At 39.6% G+C, this 23,045-nt stretch overlaps 3 protein-coding genes across 7 annotated transcripts in view; 2 read left to right on the top strand and 1 right to left on the bottom strand.

The window, feature by feature from the left end:
* LOC145447642 (E3 ubiquitin-protein ligase UBR4-like) overlaps nucleotides 1-23,045 on the top strand; it is a 133,660-nt gene that overhangs the window by 52,176 nt on the left and 58,439 nt on the right. The window lies entirely within an intron of this gene.
* Nucleotides 298-14,192, top strand: LOC145448039 (transcription factor COE3-like). 5 transcript variants are annotated; one of them, XM_080326348.1, is made up of 16 exons: nucleotides 303-698; nucleotides 1,222-1,381; nucleotides 1,444-1,513; nucleotides 2,433-2,491; nucleotides 2,704-2,777; nucleotides 2,915-2,980; nucleotides 4,396-4,489; nucleotides 5,326-5,449; nucleotides 6,736-6,866; nucleotides 6,930-7,056; nucleotides 7,116-7,204; nucleotides 8,834-9,047; nucleotides 10,964-11,131; nucleotides 12,426-12,614; nucleotides 12,824-12,915; nucleotides 13,906-14,192. In XM_080326348.1, exons 1-15 carry the CDS (start codon nucleotides 574-576, stop codon nucleotides 12,886-12,888), a joined length of 1,755 nt encoding a protein of 584 aa, XP_080182474.1. In that variant the 5' UTR covers nucleotides 303-573; the 3' UTR covers nucleotides 12,889-12,915; nucleotides 13,906-14,192. The 5 variants fall into 5 exon arrangements, with proteins under 5 accessions (XP_080182476.1, XP_080182473.1, XP_080182474.1 ...); XM_080326350.1 differs by having other exon boundaries at nucleotides 298-698; nucleotides 5,326-5,437; nucleotides 12,824-14,192; XM_080326347.1 differs by having other exon boundaries at nucleotides 302-698; nucleotides 12,824-14,192.
* On the bottom strand, nucleotides 14,319-20,420 carry LOC145448041 (uncharacterized). Its single transcript, XM_080326352.1, has 8 exons — nucleotides 20,270-20,420; nucleotides 18,464-18,684; nucleotides 17,400-17,537; nucleotides 16,717-16,864; nucleotides 15,828-16,007; nucleotides 15,445-15,569; nucleotides 14,779-14,914; nucleotides 14,319-14,442 (listed from the first exon to the last, which is right to left on the bottom strand). Exons 1-8 carry the CDS (start codon nucleotides 20,343-20,345, stop codon nucleotides 14,432-14,434), a joined length of 1,035 nt encoding a protein of 344 aa, XP_080182478.1. The 5' UTR covers nucleotides 20,346-20,420; the 3' UTR covers nucleotides 14,319-14,431.

Below are 23,045 nucleotides of genomic sequence, written 5' to 3'. Positions count from 1 at the left end.
AGTCTTGTACTACGATACAAGCGCAAACTGTTTTAGTTTTGCTGCCATACGGTCAATGTAAAGCCACGCATGTCCGAAGTAACTGCGCCAGAAGGCGCACTAATTACTTATCATAATCGAGACAAAGAACTTCGAGATACGCTGAAGAAATAGGGGGATAGTAGGATGTATGTGGCAAGACGTAATCTGCCAGCGCAAGCGTACGTTGGTTTATAGTAACTTGTGCAACAGTTTGGATATAGATGGAATGCATGAACGAGACAACGAAACGAAGGAAAAAAATCGTGTAGAAGATGAGCAATGCGCACCAACTATTCTTTCTTTGAGTTCGGTCAATAACGGTATCCTCATAGGAGGACATATAAGCAAGCCCCACTGCGGAAGAGGAATTGTTTTGTATGCAACCCTTGGGCATTGGTTCCAATAGTGTGGAGGAAGGGTATCTCTCTGGTGTTGTCAGCTAGTATATCTCTAGAGAAATGGTTGGGATACACTTGGGCTTGAGTTAGAACACGCCATTCGTAAATTGTCGATACCCTTATGATAACTAAGAATTGATCAGTTGAGAAGATAATGGCCATGATTGTTCCAGACTTTGGTAGCGACATGACGTCCGCGCTGAGGGACCAGCCAATGTTACCAATTACGGGCTGGATGCAAACGAATCTTGTCGAACCGATTCACATGCCACAACCGGGGTAAGGAGCCGTGCGATATGTTATGCGTTAATACCAACAATATACAACAAAGTCGTATACTGGACGCTGATCATAGGGGATTTATGATTTAAGAATGTTTCGAGACGACTGGCTAGGCCTATAATTCATTTGTCTTTATATTGTTTCCAAATATTTCAAAAGAACTCTTATGGTTTCATTCATTGTCAGCAAACTAATTTGTAACGAAATTTAATACACGTATAGGCCGTGTTAGGAACTTATTAAACTCAAACACAGCGGTAGAAATATTCGATTCATCAATACCGGATATTTCTTGTAAATCGTAGACGGCAAATTTCTAGCCTCGTTAAATGCATCTCTTCGCAATCGAGAGATAAACAATCGTTACGGGTCCCCATGGGTGATTGGAAACTGTTAACTGAAAAAGCGATAAATAATGCTGATGCAAGTCCCAACAGAATTACATAAAACATGCCTAACAGTCGAGAATTGCTACCATTCGGCGTCAACCGGCTTGAATGAACAAAAATTGCGTTCACAGAATATTAAGAATCCATCGGGCGGAGTTCTCAATCCAACCGCCGAAAAATCTCCGTAAGAGCAACTTCTTTAATTTCTCGCTGTTGTTTTACGACAATCGCGGACTCCCGGCCCGAGCGACGAAGACGGAGTTCAAAAATTTCGTTGAAGAAGCGAGCTCGGTAAGTTGGTACTTGAGCGTTCAAGATAAATTCAAGTTTTCGATATTTTCTTAATTTCACAGGAGCATTGCAGCGGTACCGAAAAGGCAAATAATGGAGTGCATTATGAGATCACTTTTATCCTTAGTAACGGTAAGCAATACGCAATACGCATACTTGTTTTAGCGAAAGCATGCCATATTAAATTGATATATTTCTTGTTTCAGTTGTACACCACTGGGTTTCTACTGAACCACTATGTATCGCTTTACGATATCGTTTTCCTACATATTGCTGTTTTGTTTGGTGATTTCAGAACTAGTGATAATATAGAAAACATATACGACTGGGAAATGATAAACTTGTCAACTGTTAATGAAATGCATACTGTTTTAGATTGAATTTTGATCATTTCATTATATTATGGAATCATGCATCGGTTATTACCATATTCAGTTTAATTGTGCGTTCGTGGACGGCCATAAGAGAAGCATCTTTACGTGACCGATCAATTAGGCTGCACGTACTGTGGCAGTCAGCATGAAAGATACCAATTACTCATAATATGTCGTCAGTCAAGTCCATCAAGAATCGTAATGTTGTTTGCTGGAAATTGTGAATTCCGCTAACTGAATAATGCATTTTCTCTCGAGTTTTCGGGAATGTTTTCATATAAGATTTTTGGTTCCGGTTTGCGTTAAAGTTGCATTAAGCGTGGTTTGGCCTACTTTGGAGACCATACTTTTAAGTCTCTGATCTCGTTATGCCAACGAATTAGGCCAATCCAGCCCATCTATGCCTGGATCCCCGTTACACGTATCGGAATTTTCAAATGTGTGTCAGAATACCCTAAAACGATTAATTAAATTTAAAATAAGGTTCTACGCATTCTAGGAGAACCCTGTATACATTATAATAAGCCACTGCGTAAACAATATGGTTGTGAATGTTTTATTCAAAATGGCGTAGCCTATATTTAGGTCAGTATGGAGATTTGAGGAAGATTATGTTTAGCTTTCATGCCCGTACACCGCGTAGCGCTATATTAAAATATGAACTTATTCGTTTTAAGGAGTTAGTGTCCTCCAAGATATCTACGTACGCCTCGTCGATGCGGCAAATCGTGAGAGGGTGAGTATTTGAAAGTTGTATTCCATATCGAAAAAAATTGTTTGAAATAGCGACTTGAAACGCGTGCTTTGAAAGACCGATATACTTTATAAGCAAGTGTCACTATTATATGTGACTGCAAGAATGACTTTTTGTCAATAACGTGATATCACATATTAATAATGACGTATTCAGTCTCAGTCTCCCCGCTATCCGAACCTAATGTTGTTTAGATTATCTGCTACGAAGGTCAGGACAAAAATCCGGAGATGCGCCGCGTTCTTCTCACGCATGAAATCATGTGCAGGTAACATCGCATCCCTAATCTCAGAATGATTGCTATTTAATGAATGTGATTCCTTAACTGAGGCAACTATACTAAACAATATTGTAGAATTCATGCTGCAATCACCCATTGGTATTATTTTTTTTCTATTTTTGCAGTCGATGCTGCGACCATAAAAGTTGCGGAAATCGAAACGAGACTCCGTCGGATCCTACATTCGACAAGTAAGCCCACGCATGACATTCTCTTTGGATTTTGTTACTACTGTCGAGTTAGTTCGTAGTCATTTTGCAATTGCTAGCGATCCCAGGATTCCTGTATACATGGGAGCTATTTTCATCACGACCGGATAACGGCATACTACAGCGACTGTAATCAATCTCATTCGGCCTTAGATCCCTGCTGAGAAATATTTTTGTTTTTGGGGTATTCATGGTGTTTGTCGACTACTATGGTCATTTACACCAGGCCGATATTCTTTTTATTTTCCGTAACTGCCGACTTATAGCACGGCCCACCTCTAGGCTTTTGTAAGACACCGCATACACGGATGAGGTGACGAGGAGGAGCCTAGGTAAACCTCCAACATTTAGGTATCGGAATTCGGAAGTCGACCTCGGTCGGACTCGAACCCGCACCCATTGATGTTGCAGCCGCGGATTATACCACTGTGCTATCTCGCCACCCTGCTGAGAAATAGAGTTCCCCTTTGATATCGATTTGTATTGCCATGTGGCGTGTGATATTCCGTTAAATGTTTCAAGACAGTTGAAGTTATCTTACATTTACGTACTTTCCCGCGAGTGGTGTATTTTGCATTGGAAGAGATTTGGGTTACGCATTATCTTGCTTGTTTTTGTAACATCCAATGCCATATGGCTTTGCGAAACGCAGGGGTTTCAAGTTTGATTCGATCAATGGTATCCGTTGAATGCATTTTCCGTTTGAATACTGGGCGAGTGAGAATGAGCAATTGAACAAATGTATAAAATACACTACCGTGCGTTGTACCTACAGATCGATGAGTTAGCGGCAAAAAAATTCTCATTAGATCACAGCGTATGTATTGGGTTTAATCGCAGGATTTTCGTATGCTTGAGCGAGATTGGGATGTGAAATTGTTTGCTCAAAATTCGCCATATGCCGCACCATTTCTTCCATCCCTAGTATGAAAAATCTCCGATTTTAGTCACGGTCGCCGTCGAAGCGTCGCGCTGTATATCGGCGACAGACTCATACAATATTCATGACTATCTTACAGAACGCTAATGAAACACGCAACGGCGAGTAGCAAGATTTTTCCTCAAAATATTTATGCATGGCAAGCTAGCTTCGTAAGCGGCTGGTTTGTCATCATTAATAAAGATACCCAGTTTTTCAAAGTCAGATATCACATATACAAATACCTCTTGAGTATACGCCTATCGCTTGATCTTTTTCTCACATTGTAAATATGTATCACATCGCACATGAGTGACGGGACAAACTTACAATCATATCATTCAGGATGTTGGGACATCAACCATCTTTGCAGGTGTATTTGGTACACCCGTGTATCCGGGAAAACTTGTGCCAATATCGAATTGGCCCATGATACCTGTAGTAATCTATACCCACGTTCCTGATTTTGTATTTTCAGGGGGCAGGGACCCTACGATATCAAATTCTTCTTGAAATGTAACCAGAACTGTCTGAAAAATGCTGGAAACCCCAGAGACATGCGAAGATTCGCGGTTCGTATGCATCTATTATGCATCTGTTAAAATTTGATTTAATATATAACTTTCGTATGTACTGGAGGGGTTCATAAACATTACCAGATACCGCGACTTGTGGTTAATTCTTTCGTATATCTACCACTTCCGATTTTAGACCACCTCAGTCATATCCAACGATGTCAATATTGGAATTGAAGTTATCGATGTTGCTTTTTGCTCAGTTGGCTAACCACGTAACTAACAACTATCTCACGATCGAGTATATCCGCTGTGTTTGTCCAAGCGATCCGCAACTACGCCTCCCTCCATTTTGTAGGAATCCATAAATCCAAACATGCGCTGCATCTGCACTGCAGATATCTAGTTCGTGTCACCTGTCTCACGAGATATTGCGCGATTCGGAGTTTAAAATAGTTATGATAAATCCTCAAATATCTTCCAATGAAGTATTCTGTTACGTTGGTAGCGTACCCAAGACACCTTACAAAGCGGAATACCGGTATGCAGCAATTCTTGCAACCAGGTCTTTAGCGTGCCGATAACCCCTAAAGTCTTCGAGATGTAATAGATGTCTTACTGCAATAGATGTTATAATGAAAGCTATCTTCAAGTTCTCTACTAAGAACGATTCTTACATTTCTTATTAGTGACAAAGTCGGATAACATGGATAAAAATATCATTACCTCAAGTCACATTCCTTGACTATTCTTTCATATGCATTTTGCGATTCTTTTTGTCGTATACAGACTATATACTTTGTCGGGCGAGAGTGCGAACATACTGTTGCATGACAGCGAAAATTGTGTAATTGTGTAATTGTGTATGTATGTATAATTGCATATCGTTTCAGGTTGCGATATCAACGGACGTAGACATGAAGTTTCCTTTGGCCTATTCGGAAACCATGTTTGTGCACAATAATTCAAAGCACGGCAGAAGGGCGAAGACAGACCTCGAAAACGGCAAGCGTTCATGTTTGTATTATCGCAGCCTATATTCACTTCATACTACAAACATTAGATCTCAGGAAATTTAGAAAATATGCTTGAATAGTAATTAGAAAACAGATCCCTGCAACCTATATTGCTGCCATTACAAGACATTCACACGTTTTGTGACGTATTAACATGAGTGGCATCATACCTACTGGGACTGCGCAGTCATACTGCGAGTAGATTTGATATTCTCTATGGACCACGGCCCGTTAGAACAAGACGGTTGAATTCGGTGCACCTAACTTTACACCATCTTACTCATTATCGCGAATATTCCCCATTGATTTAACAACACTTACGTATAAAGCTAGTGTACACTATGGAATGTCCTGAGCGGAGGCCTACGATAGTTCTGTGTGTTGCTATCCGGATGTCTTTGGTCCTCCATTTTGTTTGCCTTTTACTCGACTTTGCGTCGAGAAACCTGTTGTCGCCATTCAAAATGGAACTGTCACCAACGGCTATGCATGAGAAGCCATTAGCTCCCCAGAGAAAATTGTTTGATAATTTACGTTTAAACCACAGGAGTCACAAGCGTTCACAAGTTATTGAGCTTTTCTGTATCTAACCATACTGAGCTCGTTCACTAATAGCGTATTGTGAGTGTCGGTATCGCATTAAGGCATAGTAATGAAATGCAGGGTAGCCTGTGCAGTGTGCATTGTGGAACAATGATTATATCCCATGTTACGGACTTATGCTCACGTTGCAGCCTACCTTTCAAGACAATCGCGTAATGATGGCTTTCATGACTAACAAACACGATGTTCTGATGCGTTGAAAACACAGTGGTTGTTCATGACAAAAATGTCGAAAGCATATTACCTTCGCCATTTTCTATCGATACGTAGCCTGCTCGGGGTATGGGCTACCTACATTGTATAAACCAAAACAGAATTGGTGAAATATAATCACGATCATCAATAACAGCTGTGAACAGGAAAATGACGGCCACGCGGTATTGGTAAAAATCATTACCACTCGTCTTCAAACGAATCGACCAAATGTCGTTTGGCCCCGCGTGACGTTCCCGTGGGACTCAAGAAGCGTTACGAAGTTAATGGGGATCGTGGATTCGATACTGTAATTAACACTGACTTCCATGCTATAGGTGATCGATCCATTGTTACCGATATAGTAGGCCTTAGGCCTAAATTCCATATAGAATACAGGAATACAACTTGAAATGTTAGATACGACCGTATTTACGATGCATGTTCGGACTGGTTTGTTACATACGCCCTAACCATCGATTTCTATTTCAGCTGGTCCATGCATAACGTCAGTTTGTCCAAGCGAAGGTTGGGTAACAGGTGGTACTACTGTTATCATTGTTGGCAACAACTTCACCCGTGATATGCAAGTGGCCTTTGATACAACGATAGTTTTTACTGAGGTAAATACAGCACCCTATATGCATAGGCTAAAGAGTTACTGAACGCGTCACTAATATTTGCAGTTTGTCTCGGAACACGCGTTGAAGATTCAGAGTCCTGGATACCACCTAACTGGGCCGGTTGAGGTCACCATAACAATAAAAAACAAACAATATTGTAAGAATCAACCGGGCAGGTTCACATACACTGGTGAGATATATCTTGCGCTTTCGTGAATTGCATATTTTATCGGAAGTGTATTTTTTCAGCTCTGAATGAGCCATCCATCGAATACGGTTTCCAACGACTTATGAAAATGATACCGAGACATCAGGCCGACCCACTGCAGATTTCGAAGGTAAATAATCGAACTTATGCCGAGAAACTCACCCGAATCGATTTGCATGCTACAAGAAACTTCCCCTATTGATCTTTGTAATTTCATGGTTGAGAAGAGTATTGCTTGAGTTCCATTTGCTTCTACCACGAGTTCTTTTGGGTAAAAGCATATCACGCGATTTGTAAATTCGAATCGATTTGCGCTCAATGCTGTGTATGTGTATAAGTAATTAAGTATGCATTTCAACCTGCATGCTACTTTGTCGTTATCGAAAAACACGATCGACCAGTATATGTTTTTGTCGATCTATGCCAGTGGTCGGGAACCTTTTTTGTCAGAAGAGCCATATTGGCTCTATTTTTCCATCTCCACTCCCAAAGAGCCATACATGCCAATCAACTGTTACGTCACAATTTAAAATCAGTGTCGTCATGTTAGCACTAATTCGAACTCACTACATGGGATTGCTCGTGTGCGCCGTATTTTCTCTGTAAAAACTGGTAATCATTGTTCGAAAATAAAGCTTGACCCGGCAGGTAAGGCACAGACGGGTCAAACCTCACCATTGATAACGCAATTCATCGTAAGTAGCTTAGAATTTAATGTAACTGATATTAATCGAATGTGACTGTCGCACTGTTTCCGAATACCTAAATACTTATCGACTTCTCAATTCTCAAAGTATTCGGCAGTAGCATAACGTTGCGCTACACGCATACATTTTATCGCCGTACTACACCAATCAAGAACGTGGATAGCTATGGCGTTGTTTGTAATTCGAGTTTGTAATTGTGAATGTCACATCCACAACAGTTCATTTCGCGCCGTAGATTAGGAAGACAACGTGTATTGGAAAACTGCGTTTTGAAATGGACGTCGCCGTGTCTGCTATGCTCTTTGATTAATCAACGTATCGCACAATTCAAGATTTCGAGTCGGGTAAATGAAATTCGCGAGTGATATTGGCCGCTGGTGTGACAGTGACAGTAGCTTAAATTTGATGATTTTGAATAGAGTGGGTCCGTGCCCCTAAGCCTGAAGACGGCATTGTCTTTACCTCTCAAACATCTCTTTTTACTGCCACAAGAATAATTATTTTGGCGGTGATGAAAATTTATTAACAAGTCGCTACAATATGGATCAATTCGGTACAAAAATAAATATTTGGTAAAGAGCCATTTCTTATGCCCAAAAGAGCCATATATGGCTCGCGAGCCATAGGTTCCCGACCACTAATCTATGCGATGAAACAGACTTAAATCATGTTTCACTTTAGCAATTACTCGCTCGGTATACTATCTGATTAAGTCATTTCCAAGATCAGGGGAACTCTTTTTGAATGAGACCGTATAGCAGAGGCGGTCAAAGTAGCCAGAGTTACTACTGAAGTAAACGTAGAAGTAATGCGGAAAATTTCTACTCAATTACAAGCAGAAGTAGAAATTTGCAAGTCATGTCAAAACTACTCCAAGTGGGTGGAGAAAATAAAAGGTCTGAATATACTCAATTAAGTTGTATCAGAAGAGGATTCGGTCGAGGGGTTATAACATGATTTTAGAATTTAAGCGGAGGTGGCAATACTGCAGAATTTGTAAGATTTATCTTCTCTACTAACGCAAAATGACCAATGACAATTAATATCAACAGGAAATGATTTTGACTCGGGCCGCCGAATTGTTAGAAGCGTTTTCCGTGAGACCATACAGTCAGTTGCAGTCGGCTCCACCTCCACCACTGCAGAACTCCTTCACCAGCACCTCCAGCACAATGATGGCGTCTGCGATGGGTGGCTACAATGTTCCCAATCAATATGCGCCGTTCGCGGCACAGGATCGCATGGATTCTAACGGTAGCGACACCGGTAATTTTGTTGCCGTAAAGTAAACCGTGTTTGCGCGATTTCGAACGGCCGCGATTCGGGAAGCCCTTCCAATGTCCCCATAGACGTGGTCAGCAGCAAAGTGATTCAAATTTGCAAAATGTCTTAAGTTGATTTTGGCTACTTGCAGTACGTGGTTATGATCTACCTACCAGTTTTAATTTTTTTAATAGCTAAACTAGGCCTAGAATACTCACGTTTTTACTTACTTTGAAACCACTTATTCTGCTTTAACTCGAGTAGAAAGTTACGATGTTACTTATACTTTTACTTGTACTTCTTAGTTCTAGTTCCAACAATGACTTTGACTCTGATCTCCTATGAATATCCAAAAAGTGATGTAGTTATCTCTACATTTCCTAAGACTACTCCAAGTCGTTTCGACACCTTCCTATCTTTTCATTCTATCACAGTCTTGCGGTGATTTGAAATAGTGAAATAATTATACACTTATACTGATAAAGCCTTCACATTTTCGACTAGAACAATTTAACCTCATCTTTATACAGTACGTCACAATGAACATTTCACGAAATTCATTGTTTAAAAAATTGCCCACCGAAGTTTTCATTCATTGATTCGTTATTAGCCCTGCTAGAACTATATGAAGTTATTGCCTAATGCTTTTATTTCCTCCAAGTCTAAGATCATATAAATATACATTTTATTAATATATTCATATCATAAATATATTAAAACCCGAAGCTTTTCGAGCCGACACTCTTCAGGGGTAATCGTCAGCATAAACTTGCTCGCGGTTCGTCTGTACTTGATGTTGTTTTCGTTTCTATGACGTCACAATTGAATAAATGCAATGTAGTTATATGCAAGTTTTTGAAATTCTCTTTATGCTGACGATTACCCCTGAAGAGTGTCTGCTCGGAAAGTTTCGGGTTTTAATATATTTATGATATGAATATATTATTAAAATGTATATTAAAGTTCTGTAACCCAAAAAATCTCTTCAGATCATATAAATGTTCTACGTTTATGAAAAACAATTGGCTCAATCCATGTATCTATTGGTTACAGTGACAGATTGACATAACCGAAGGCAATAAAATTACTACCCTTATATGAAGTACGTGAGCGCCATTGAGTCCGTGTCAATTAAAACAAGTTTTTCAATCCAAATTATCATTTGGCATATGCGCATGATATTTGCTATCTCGTATTTCGTCTTTTTATTGCCATTCGATACACTGCAGCGGACAAACTCGAGCAGCGAATCGCGACAGTTTCCAAGGAGCACATTCTAATCGAATGCGTCACAGCTCGAGAAACTTGCAATCACTCGGCTCAAACTGAATTAAGTTGCCGATATCCAATTAGGAATTTGTCCTCGCCGCCATCTGTTGCCTTCCACGGCCGCGCGATGAATCGCCGTCTGTCACATTATAATCACGTGATCGCGGCGGAAAACACCAAGCTGTGTTCTAGGTTAGGTCGACGAAATGTCAAGAAAGTAGAATCGCCTGATGATTAGTGCTGAAATTTTCATCGCGAGACACGTAATGAGTTTATAATTGCAATTGGGATAAGAGCCACATGAAATACCGCATGCATCAGGGTAATTGAATCTGTTTCGGAAGATTCCACCTATTTATAGTGCCATTATTAGTAATTTTGCGTTAGTCGCAAGGATACATGTTGCAATTTTGAAAGTAAGCACCCTTCGATTACCCGCTAAAAGTATGTGACTCCGCTCCCAATCCTGTTCTTGAGACTTCTTACTTGAGCACTTGTCCTACCTTTAATTTTCTCTTTGCAGTTGAAGTAGTATTGACATGTCTTGTTAATTGCTACTTCTATTTGTAATTGGGTTTATATCTACGGCGTTGCATCCACTTCTATTTTAGTAGCAACGTTGACTATAGTTTCACCGCCTTTGATTTTAGGTTACTCTCCACACGCTGGTCCTCAACACAGTTCCAACATCTCCCTTTCGTCGATCGGCGCCGTCACGAATGCGCCACCGTACGGGTCTCCAGTCAACGGATACGTGGGCCCGCCTACCTTTACGAATATGACGAACAGCTCCGCTAATATGTTTTGCAACGCTGGACGTGAGTTAAACCTGTAGTCAGCATCCATAATTATAGATATAGTTACTATAGTTTAGTGTTGGGATGACTCGAGTCATGACTTGACTCGAGTCAGACTCGAGTCACGTTTTTCGTATGACTTGACTTGACCCGAGTCACTTTGCTAAAATGACTTGACTTGACTTGACTCGGCGTATCAGAAATGTGGATTGACTCGTGACTCGGAGCAAAATTCACGAGTCAATTTCAAATCATCAAGTAAAAATCACCTTATCTTGCATATGTTCGGATTGTTCGCCAAACACTTGTGTAACCAATGAGAGCTACCAATCATTCAATGATCGTGCGTTTTACTGATCGTCAAATATTCTCTCACAAATATATGGACCACAAACGAAGTGATCGAAGCTACAACTTACGTTGTCGTAAACTAGTAGTAAAGTAATTTAATAGCAAAATATATATTCTGTTCTCTGTTCTTACCTTAACCGAACCTCTTGTTTTATTTAAATTGTAATCGAATATAGTTTATATACTCCTCAGCCATTGGAGCAGATTCGAATTGTATCATGCCAATATTATGTATAAGAGATGATACATTGCATCTTATCAATTCGTTTCTCGATTCTTTATCTTGACTAGTAACTATAAATTGAGGCTATGCAATTACTTGCGTAGTTTAACAGTTCTATTTGAGCGATACAGCCCCTTATTGCATGTATTTGTATATTTAACTCTATATTCGTTCTTTCGTTCATCGGTTCAGAATCAATGACCAATCAATCTGTTATTCAGACACCTAGCGAAATGCAATGACGTAATCACTAATCATGCTTCATACTTCGAAAAGGCGACTTGACTTGAATTTTGACTTGACTCGTGACTTGACTTGACTTGACTCGACTTGACTCGAGTCACCTCCAAAAATCGAGTGACTTGACTTGACTCGAGTCACCTTTGAAAATCGATTGACTTGACTTGACTCGAGTCAAAATGTGCGATGACTCGAAATGACTCGTGACTCGAAGGTAGTGACTTGATCCCAACACTGCTATAGTTACGCAGTACAAAATAGCCGGCGTTGGTGCAATTATACGCTTCCGTTTTCCACAATGAAGGTAGATGTCCGTTATGAGATATCAACGGACCTGCCAGCATTGCGTCAAACTGTTGCGAACCCTCAGCTTGATAATAATCAGTCGCAATCAATCACTGCAAGTCCGCAATCGCAGGGTAGTGATAATAAAGTCTGTTCGTGAGATATAAATGTATGGTCTTGGCTTTCACAGATGTATGATATATTTTATAACTTCAGTTCTCCCTCAGTCACCGAATCCGGCGATGAATTGCCTATCCGGTTCCGGCACCACACCGGGAATATTTAGCTTCTCGCCAGCGAACATGATATCAGCTGTCAAACAGAAGAGCGCATTCGCACCGGTCATACGAGCTCATAATACCCCATCACCTAACCACAGCGGAGTTTCCGAAACAACAATTCACGGTATGTTGTAGGCGTCTACATGCGTTGAACAGAAATGACTGCGATTATGCGATATTTAGAAAGATATGAGATGATGACATAGCAAATTAAAAAGAGTCGAGATTTAGTGAACTGAATGACTTTTCTTCGATCAGTTACAGTCCATGGTTTTGTACACTGTCTCGTTATGACGGGGCGTCTAAATTTATATTCAATGACATTGTCCTTAGGATGGAGTTCAGAGTGTCCGGAGTCGAAGATTTTGACCTTGCTGAAGTCCGAAACGTTCCCATGAATCCGTTCCCGGCTGATTTACTATTAGGTAGGACAATCCATATAATTGGAAGGATCTTTCCAACCGACAACTTAATAGTCTTTGTAATTTTTGTCGTGATGTGATTGTGATATGTCCGAGTGTGCAGATATATTCTATATGATTATGGCTGCATTAAGACCGTGTAGCAATAACAATGCGTCCGTGATATAGTATGGCTTAGGGCTACTTAACTATTTTTAGCAACGGTTCGGTTACAAAGGTATGAAATTTTCAAGGGTACTTTATAACTCTCATGAAATTATTTACAGACATGCAAATGCAACACGGAAAAACTACAAAAAGCCTTATTAGCAAAAACAATAAGCGAAATGTTATTAGTCGGAGCTATTGGGAGAATTGGCATCATAGGAGCTTTGTTTTTTTTTAATAAACGTTAATGGATTTGGTTTTGTTAAATAACTAAGGGCCGACTCCAGGATTCCTTGGAGGTTTAGCTATAATAGGCTCCCCCTCGCCATGTGATTCGCATACGTGGTGTCTTACAAAAAGCATAGAAGTGGGTCGTGCTACTAGTCGGCAGATACGGAATAAAAATGGAAAATTATCGGCATGGTGTAAGTGACCATTGTATAGTCGACAAACATCACGAATACCAAACACAAACAAAGAAGTATGTACCGAGACAGATAAGGTCCAGATTCAACGCTGAATAGGTCCGTCAGTTCAGCATAGCCCTGCATCGTACCATCGACAGTTGGACGCCCGGGCGGGAGATGTCTCACTATAGCATTATGTGTCAGATTATATTAACTCGTCCAAACGCTTCTTATTGAAATCTGGTCAAAATCCTCAACTCCGGTTTATTCAAATAGAAATTGCATGATTTTAATTTCCAAGATTAAGTTCAATATTTATTTGATTGATACAAATCGGTTCAAATGACGCGACTCGTGATGACGATAAAGGCGAATCACGCCTGAATGATGTTACGCACTCGAAGTGCTGTCTTCTAAGGCGAAGTGGTTCCCTTTTCAGAAATCAACGGTTACACATAGCGTGTAAAAATCCAATTGCACGATATCTGTAGTTCTGACGGCTATGCAAACAAGGATCGGGGATCGCCAAGTCGGGGAGAAGATGAACGATATGGATTTTTATTATGATTTGATACATTTTGCACTTTTGCAAATACCGTTAAGTTATTGATACGTATGTTTCGGTACGAATTATTATTCAGTATATTAATGACCGATTTTACTTCAATCCTTTTGAATATCGTCTGTATTCGACTACTTCGCTTTATTAAAGATTGTTACAAATTATCACGGCTGCAGTCTTCTTGGTGTTAACCATAAGTAACATAGGCCTGTAATACATCTACATTTACATGCAGATTTAAATGAATCAATGTTGCAACACGGACAAGTATCGAGAGGTCGTACGCTGAGTTTGCGTTGTGTAAATGGACTTGATCAATTGAACACTAGACTCATAATGTTATCTGAACATTGCCAGCAAATAGGTCCGATTTCCATCATTTATCAGTTCGATTCAGAGGTCTTCATTCGTCACCTGTAGAACAAGTTGTGCTTGAGATAAAATATATAGATTATAGAAAAGTCAACTATCCTGTTACTACTATTTTTGACGGAGTCGCATTGAGAGATTGGGTCAGTGATTGATTTGATCATGATACCAAGGGAGATCGGGAGCCGGGCCTGCATTAGTCAGACTCGGACGGCATAGACTCATAGACTTATTCAGGCGACCATCGCCTGTCGCGAAAATTCGTTGAATCGACGATAGCATACTGTGCATCGTATACAATTTCACGAGGCTTCACGTAGGTCTACTAATACAGGCTATGCTTGCACGTGAAATCCATCTTTCATATTACGATTTACTAACTTGTCGTTGCGAACACGTCGGGAGATTTAGCTCCAGGCTGTCCACTTTCATCCACGGCCAGTACCGTTATTTTGTATTCCGTATCTGGATACAAGTCTTCAATAGCTCCCGTACAACATTTTGCTGTTGTGTTTTTCTAAAATGTCAGAACGAAATAGCCGGTTAAATAGACTTTTGCAATTTCTATTCAATATACATTACACCGGGCCAAATGTGGTAGAGGGAGATTCATAATTTAAATTCAAATTTGTTTTAGCCTTATAGTACAGCCCTACGTCAGTGCTGAGTCAGGAAGCCTAATTCCAGGTTGCTAACAGTCACTCACTATCTAAAGTCCTTAATTTCTATGTAGCGGGCCGGGTAGCAAGTTTCTTGGGGCCTTGTTCAGTTTTTACCGAGTGTGGCGCATGGTTGTTGATAAGTTGAGCAACCAAACCTAGTTTACGATGGATGCACATTGCACAATTGTACATAATGAAGTATGTCACGGGGAATTGTACTGATAAACCATACGAAAATACGCACTTTGACGTTGACCGATATGTAATTCAGAAACGAACATATACATACATACGTGAAAGGGTTAATGAGAAATTCTAAAATTCTTCCGAAATTCATAATAGAACATTGCATGTTTCTCGTTGTAGAACACATAGTATTCCATACCTTTATACCGCCCTCACTCGGTTCCGCTTCCACCGTATACGATGAAGCCGCTTCCACTGGCTCCCAAGACACGACTATAGAATTCACGCCGATGTCGTCGATTGTGATTGATTTAGACTTCTTTACTGAGAAAGTATACGATTTTGTTGGTAATCCAGCTCAATCGAAACCATGACATGTTATACGCTGTGTCAAATACTTTTCCTCGCCTATAGGGTTATAAAACCATAAAACCTTTGACAGGTTAATCGTTTGCTGTCAGATGTCCACTGACTATATACGTCACTATATGTCAATCCAGATTTATCACTGAATACCACCATTATGCCTTAACTGCATCTACACTGCGAAAAGTACCGTCAGATATTATATTCTATATTTACATTTGCAGACCGGTACTGGATACGACCATATCCCTTTCGTTCTTGAGCATATTGTGTATTTCCGCCCTTCGATAGCGTAATTGGACAAGCAGTCGAACCAGCAGAAGCTTCCTGGAGATCCCCACCGGGTGCATGTAAAATTTCCGTTGGGGAATTTCTCATCAAGTTCTTTGCATCCGCCTGGATGAAGATCAGCGTAAATAAAGTCACCTGTCCTACAGCATGTCTTTTTCAAGATTGCATCACAGTTAAATTTATTGAAGAATGCGGTGTAGCCTACGTTTCGCCGCATAAGTAACACAAGTACATCATATAAGAATGAAGAACCGTTATATGACATTTAGTTAGGTTATACGCTTGATATGTCGCCTACACATGGATAAGCCCCCAATCATCAGATTAACTTTCTCAATCAAAGTCGTGGGTTTCCGGCTACACCTCTATTGTGATTGTTTGGATTGGGAAAACGAGGATTCCTTCCGGAAACCGCCGCCTGATAAAAATTTTCTGATGTATAGATTAGATATGATGCGCCTATCACGGTTTAGGAAAATAAAGTCGCTGTTCACGGCGATACGGATCATTGTTGTTCCGCAGGTGTGAACTGTGGAGCGACAACCGATCGGTTATGACTGTAGTGTAGGGTGTAACTTCAGACGTTTCGCGTGATATTGATCTAAAAATATATCCCTGTGCGTGTTGATTACCATCAAAAATCGGCAATTTTTGAAAAAGAATACTGACATTCGTTGCGCTGCAATTTTGACATGTGATATCAATGGTTGATTATTTCGACCTCGTGCACCATGGCTATTCAGAGTTATAAATAAGAGCTGTTCTCTCTGACGGGAAGATGAATAATTATATTGTGGCATGGAGATATAATCACCTGGGCAATTTCTCTCGTCGCTGCTGTCTTGACAGTCCAATCTACCATTGCACCATTCTTCGTTCGGAATACATGCATCCGGATCCGATTGGCATGTGAATTTACCAGCTCCACATGCACCCTGTCTGGGAGTCGGCCTCGGAGGCGGCTGTAAACAGAATTAATATGTATTTACTTGTTTCCGATTATAATTGGAAACAAATTGAAAAGGCCGAGCTAGAAGTAATCGTGGCGTATATGAAGTAAATATGTATAATACACATTGTATGTCTACATTTCGATACTATAGCCGACTACGACGTGTCACTATAGCCAAAATCAACGCTGATCAATATGACCCCGAGGTCAATCGCTATGTGAAGTTGATATCCATTCGGTGTTCACCGATCATATTTCAGCAATAAGTTCCAGAAAGATTAAGGCAAGTGATTCATTCACTCAGCGCCGATTTCGAATTACTATATTGATCACATTATATGTGAATTGCGCGCACGACCTGTACGGCTGCAGTTGTGTAGCCATTACATTTCCTCGAGCATTCAAGAATGGGCTCACTACTGCATGCTGGCGCGAATCGTTTAATAGGTCTACATCTGAAAGTATATCCAAGGAATCAAATCGCAGTAAATTGAAGTGGGGCATTCAACAAGTCTCAAAGTCTTAAAATTCTGTAATGATCGTACCGCAGGTGTCGTGGTAGTGGGTACCGGGGCCCATCGTGTTCGCGTTCTGGCCGGTTGTCCGGGGTTGCCTTTCATGCACTTGAAGTTGACTGCGCTGACTTCTACGCCGTAGACTCTGTTCGGCGTTAAGTTGGTGAACTGCAACACGAAATAGAATCATGCAGTAGGCCTATTTCATCTTTGGCACATTTTGTACTTTCTAGAAATGAATTTACGACATTGAACATTGAAGGGGTTGTTTTACGACAAAAATATACATTATACATGTATAGGGCTATAGTATATATGCTAAGATTTTTTACAAATCCCTCGGATTTAGATAACTCATGTCATTTAAGGACTTTTTGGGCATTCTATGATGAAGTGTACTCAACTGGAAATGCTAACTGCCGTTTCAGATTTCTGAATACGTCTTCTACTTCAACAGTTCTTTAAGTCAAATGTTTCTATACTTACTCGCTCTTAGCATAATTCTGCGTTAACTCAAGAGATGACAATCGAAAAAGTAGCATGGGACGCATCGTCGAAACTAGGGGTTGCATTTAAAACAAAAATCAATTTAAAACAAACATGCCCAAGACATATTTTTAAAGCCATGACGTCACGAATATTTAATTGTAACGTCATAGTGGATTGACAGTGACAATTGAAAATATGGTAAATATAGCTCATTTGACGAAATATCTGTACTATTAGTGTTGAACCAACTATTTTCAGGTTTCCAACCATCCCATATCGATATACGTCGGCTATATCCGGTGGTAATTGTCCGTAGGCTCATACAACATGCGTTTTGGAAAGTATTTACACAATTATGGCATAATTTTCCAACTTAAAAATAACACAATTTTTTTAAAAAGCCTTTTTTTAAAACACTGCTTAAAAATGTTTTTTAAACACCGTTTGTTTTATATGCAACCCTAGTCAAAACTACACTTCATGAAATCTATGTCCTGCTTATTTTAGTCCTTTGGAAACTTGCCATTTTTGGCCTTCCGCAGAAAACGATATTAGTTCTGTTCATATGTTTACGCAGTATATTGCAGTATTTCTGATCGGCTTACATTGTAAGACGCTCGGTTGTGACACTTGATTGTTTTCAAAACGCGGATGGTGTACCCATTTAGAAGTTTAATGTGGTAACATTTCGCGGATGGTACACGATCCCAGTTCACGAGGAAAGATGTGGCCTGGCGGTTTCTCCAGTAAACCACTGTTCCGCGCACCGGTGGAATGCAAGTTGGCTCGCATTTCTCTTCCTGTCTGATATCTTCGCATGCCGTCACTAAAGTCAGATATTGAAATGGTAAATTATCTTGTTAACAAACACATGCGAATCACATAAGAATCTTCCACATCACTCCGCCGATCAAGAACACAGGACATTATAGGAAGAACGGGCGATAACAACCTCATTTTCCATTGATCAGCATGGAATAGATCTTATATGTCGTTTAAAAAGACATGCCTTAATTATAGCAGTGGCGCGCAATGACCTTTCGTCATCATCTATGTCTAAACACAGCGGTTCTCATTTTTTCAACTACTACGTACCTTTTCGAATCATCTGAATGTATGGCGTACCACATGATCATTTTGTTGTATAAAGTGAAAAACAAATTACAATAAACTAAATGTATTTAGACTTTCAAATATCATTTTACTGCGATGGATGAGCTTGATTCTTGTAAGTGTTTGCAATTCAAATTATTGTTTGCAATTTCATCATTTCAATACACCACAAGACTGGGACATAATGAAAGGTACGAAGGTGTCGAAACGACTTGGATCAGTCTTTGAAACCAAGCACGCACTTGGCCTACAGCCGATGTAAAAAGGAGGAATGCACACTAATATAAAAGAATAAGACGAAACTATAATAGGAAAGGCGACAAAAAGAGGTGTCATGTGCCGGAAAGCGAGGCCGATACGTCGGGTCGTGGTCCGGTAAACTAGAGGGCCGTCTAGTATTGGTTCAGTAAAAATTGTTTGTACTTCGACTTGAATGCGGACATGCTCGACGACTGTCGGATAGCCGGTGAGAGACTGTTCGAAACTGCAGGTCCGGCATATGAGATGAGCGATCATATTTTATTTCGACCATATAACCAGATAACAATGGTTCTGATAAAACTAATCTAAGATCTACGTAGTAACACTAGTCACCGCGGCGTAGAGAAGCAGAAAGTCACTACAGATAGTGTAGATGAGGTGAGTAACGTTACACGGCAAAGTATGCACCATGTTGGCAACCCGCAATTTGATAAACTCACTTGTCTGATTTCAAAGACTATGCTCCAAGTCGTTTCGACACCTTCCTATCTTTTCATTCTGGTGTATTGAAATGATGAAATTTTCGATAATAAATTGATTGATTGATTACTATGATTAATCATGAATTTTGGCTCAGATTTTGTTGATGTTAGTGCTGAAAAGAAATGATTCGAGTATGCTTATAGTTTCGGTGCGTTTTCCCAGCGTGGATGCCTTGAAACCTCAACCGGTCACATGACGTCATCCTAAACATGCAATACGGAGCTACACACGTTGAAATTTCAACCCCCAGCGTTGTCACAAAGTTAAATGAAGTAGATGTGTGAGGCCGAAAAAATATCAAATGATCTTCACGACATTATTCTCTACGTGGTAGCATAAAAGGTATATATCTGATCATTCTATATCATGTATAGGCTACTCTCAGGACGTCATAATTATTGATAATCGGATATTCGACTCGACTCGAAGCTAAATATTTGATTCAAAATCGAATCATGCACTCAGGTGCTCGATATTGCCCAATCCTATGGTTACAGTATGTGTATACGCAAAGCATACATCTACACTACACAGCCTATAGCCTACTTACTTACATCTTTGAGCACAACTGACTTCGAAAGCGATCGCTACAAGAAGGACGACTACCAATTTTTTCCAGGCTCGCTCCATGTCCAGGTGGTCGGACGCTTATAGCTGTCTGGTATAGCAAATATGTGACATGAAGCTATATCGCCCTTTATATAATCAAGTTACCGACCCCGTGGCGTTTTGTTGGACGATAACGTTTTTGCCGCTCGTCATGATCCTACATATATTTTCCGTTCGGCGTGGGCCTATTTTGTTAGGTTTATTTGTTATAGCTGTGTGTTGCAATGTCGAAATAATGTCGTAATCAATCTGAAGACACACATCAAATCATTTAACAAATGACTTCTAAACCAGTCGTATAATTTTATGCTACATATAGGCTAATATATGCCGAGACGGTAAACTCGGGACGGATCTGCGTTTGCTTCTGATTTCAGCTTTGCATTGTATGGTATATTGTATAAAATAATAATAATTATTTAACTACTATACAGTAAAACCATGTACAAAAATGTCAGCGCGAAAGCGCGTAAAATACCAGTCCCAAAAATACAATTATACCGTCATTATGTCTGGTCGCAGTAAAAATCTTCGGGGTTTTGGTGGAGTTTCCAGAAGATTGAAGAATTATGTTATGTATTATCAGATTTCATATGACCTCCTTGCTTTGTGTACAATGCAATTGGCCGTGGTGCAAAAGGCAGTCAGGCTATAAGCGCAATATCATTTTCGTCATTAAACAACAGCAAGAACAGCAATATCAGAAACAGATCTATGTAGAAATGGCATGACTGACTTCTATCATTTCATCGTAGCTTCGCACATATGCCACAAACTGCCATGATAAGCTAAAACTATTTGATAAATGTATATACTGCTTGAATAGCATATTTATCTGATTATCTTGTCCATATCTTATGTTGTAGCCTACTATACTTCCTCAATAGGTTTTGAAGTCGTAGTAGCTTTTGTCGTGACATTTCGAAACTTATCACGTAGAATAGGCCTACATTATTTCATTCGAGTTATTCTAAAGACAATATCCTGATGTCAAATCCATCCAGTAAAATCATGGACGCATGTCTTCTAAGTGTATAGGCTACGGGAACTTTAAAACCGCAAATTTAATACCAGCTAGGCATTGATGCAGTTTTGAGAAGACTTGAGATAAGAGCTGTGGAGTCGGACTTGGATTCGGTAGAGTCGGAGTCAGAGTTTGTCTAATTTTCACTTAATGGAATCGGAGGCGGAGTCTTTTCAGAACGCCTCGGAGTCGGAGTCGTGGAAAAATACTGACTGGAGTCGGAGTTTTTGAAAATGACCCTGACTCCGACTCCAACTTCTTTATTATGAAAACAATTGATTTCAAATGCATCTTTAAATTACTAACAATAACTAAAATAGGATTTTTATGTACCATCAATCACTGCCACTATAGTAACGATATGGACAAAATTGGACATTATTTGCAAATTACAATTCGGTTGCATAAAGGAAAGAAATCACATTGATGCAATTTTTGGAGTTATACCATGATCCTGTGACAGAGTAAATTCATCGTCTGGCTCTGTAAAATTAATGTAAATATAACCAAATGCTGCTTCCCTACTCAATAAAATTGAAAATATTTCTAGTGTAGCTTAACTGCTTGGGTCGAACAAATGATTGAGAAAAACGACATGTCCTAGTAGTTGAATACTTGAATACTTGCATATGTAGACTAGATATATACCATTTCACTATACTTCCTAAATTCCGTATCTGACCAATGTTTATTAGTTATAGTGAGAGTGTGTGTGCTTGTAATCAGTAAATTGTAAAATGAGAAAATTAGTAAGTTACATCTTTGTATTAGTTGCTGACTCATACACACAAGACCTACTTTTCGATTGTTTTATCTATATTTTGATTATACAGGATTGAATATATATCATGTTTGAATGATTCATACATTTTTGGATATTAGAGGGGCCATATTAAAAAAAGCTGATAACATATTAAAAAAGGAATAATATTTAGATAGGCTTTCTTTCATGTTAATTGCATAGTGAATAATTCGAGCTGTGCCACAATGAAACAATTTTGTATGCCAATGGTACCCATATGCTTGTAGATGTTTAATGGTGATATGATAGTCGTTTAAACGTCACTGTGGCAAATAATTTTCCAAGTAAATTGGTAATACTGTTGGAGTCAGTGGCAAATTTTACCGACTCCACAGCCCTGATTAGGACATTACTGAAATATCGTAATATTCGGCACTTTTATAAAATTCTAGGAAATAAAGAGAATGTAGCGTATATCACGAAGGTACAATGACGTTATTTTTATTCGTCTTCTAGTCTACTGCCTCGTTATGTTACTTCAAAAAAGTGGTAGACTTCCAAAAAAGGAGCATGGGTGGATAGTGTAGAATAGGTAACAGTCAATTGAACTATCACCATAGGTGACGAAATCATATCAGTGACGAAAGAATTGTAATAAGCAGAGCCTGAAAAGTTTCGAATGATGGGTCTTCCCTACTTTAAGTCAAGGTCACACTGCATATATGCAATAACAGCAGATGCAGCTGATTCAATATTTTAATCGTGTGTGTATATAGCCTACTGCCGAAAATGGATTTGCTATGACAAATGGGTGAGGGAAAGTCGCTGTCAGTACCGTGATATCTATTGATAGTGTCATCGGTTCTTATTCGAACTACTTACTACTTGGGAATATTGTGTGCTACTTCTTAAAAACCGACACGCCTGATTGAATATCATTTACCGCGGTTACTTA

Source organism: Botryllus schlosseri, chromosome 10, assembly GCF_051294905.1.
Source record: "Botryllus schlosseri isolate E-star chromosome 10, Bs_hap1, whole genome shotgun sequence".
Taxonomy (NCBI): Eukaryota; Metazoa; Chordata; class Ascidiacea; order Stolidobranchia; family Styelidae; genus Botryllus; species Botryllus schlosseri.
Note: the sequence above shows the minus strand (reverse complement) of the source record. Positions and strands in the feature narration are given on the sequence as shown.

What these genes read in the sequence shown, in the direction of transcription:
- LOC145448039 (XM_080326347.1), top strand. Translation starts at nt 574, where the DNA reads ATGGCCATGATTGTTCCAGACTTTGGTAGCGACATGACGTCCGCGCTG. An exon ending in GGGCAGGTTCACATACACTG is followed by an intron (nt 7,057 to 7,115) that starts GTGAGATATATC and finishes GTATTTTTTCAG; the next exon opens with CTCTGAATGAGCCATCCATC. An exon ending in TTCTAACGGTAGCGACACCG is followed by an intron (nt 9,048 to 10,963) that starts GTAATTTTGTTG and finishes CTTTGATTTTAG; the next exon opens with GTTACTCTCCACACGCTGGT.
- LOC145448041 (XM_080326352.1), bottom strand. Translation starts at nt 20,345, where the DNA reads ATGGAGCGAGCCTGGAAAAAATTGGTAGTCGTCCTTCTTGTAGCGATC. An exon ending in CCACTACCACGACACCTGCG is followed by an intron (nt 16,865 to 17,399) that starts GTACGATCATTA and finishes TTCTGTTTACAG; the next exon opens with CCGCCTCCGAGGCCGACTCC. An exon ending in CGAGTGAGGGCGGTATAAAG is followed by an intron (nt 14,915 to 15,444) that starts GTATGGAATACT and finishes CTGACATTTTAG; the next exon opens with AAAAACACAACAGCAAAATG.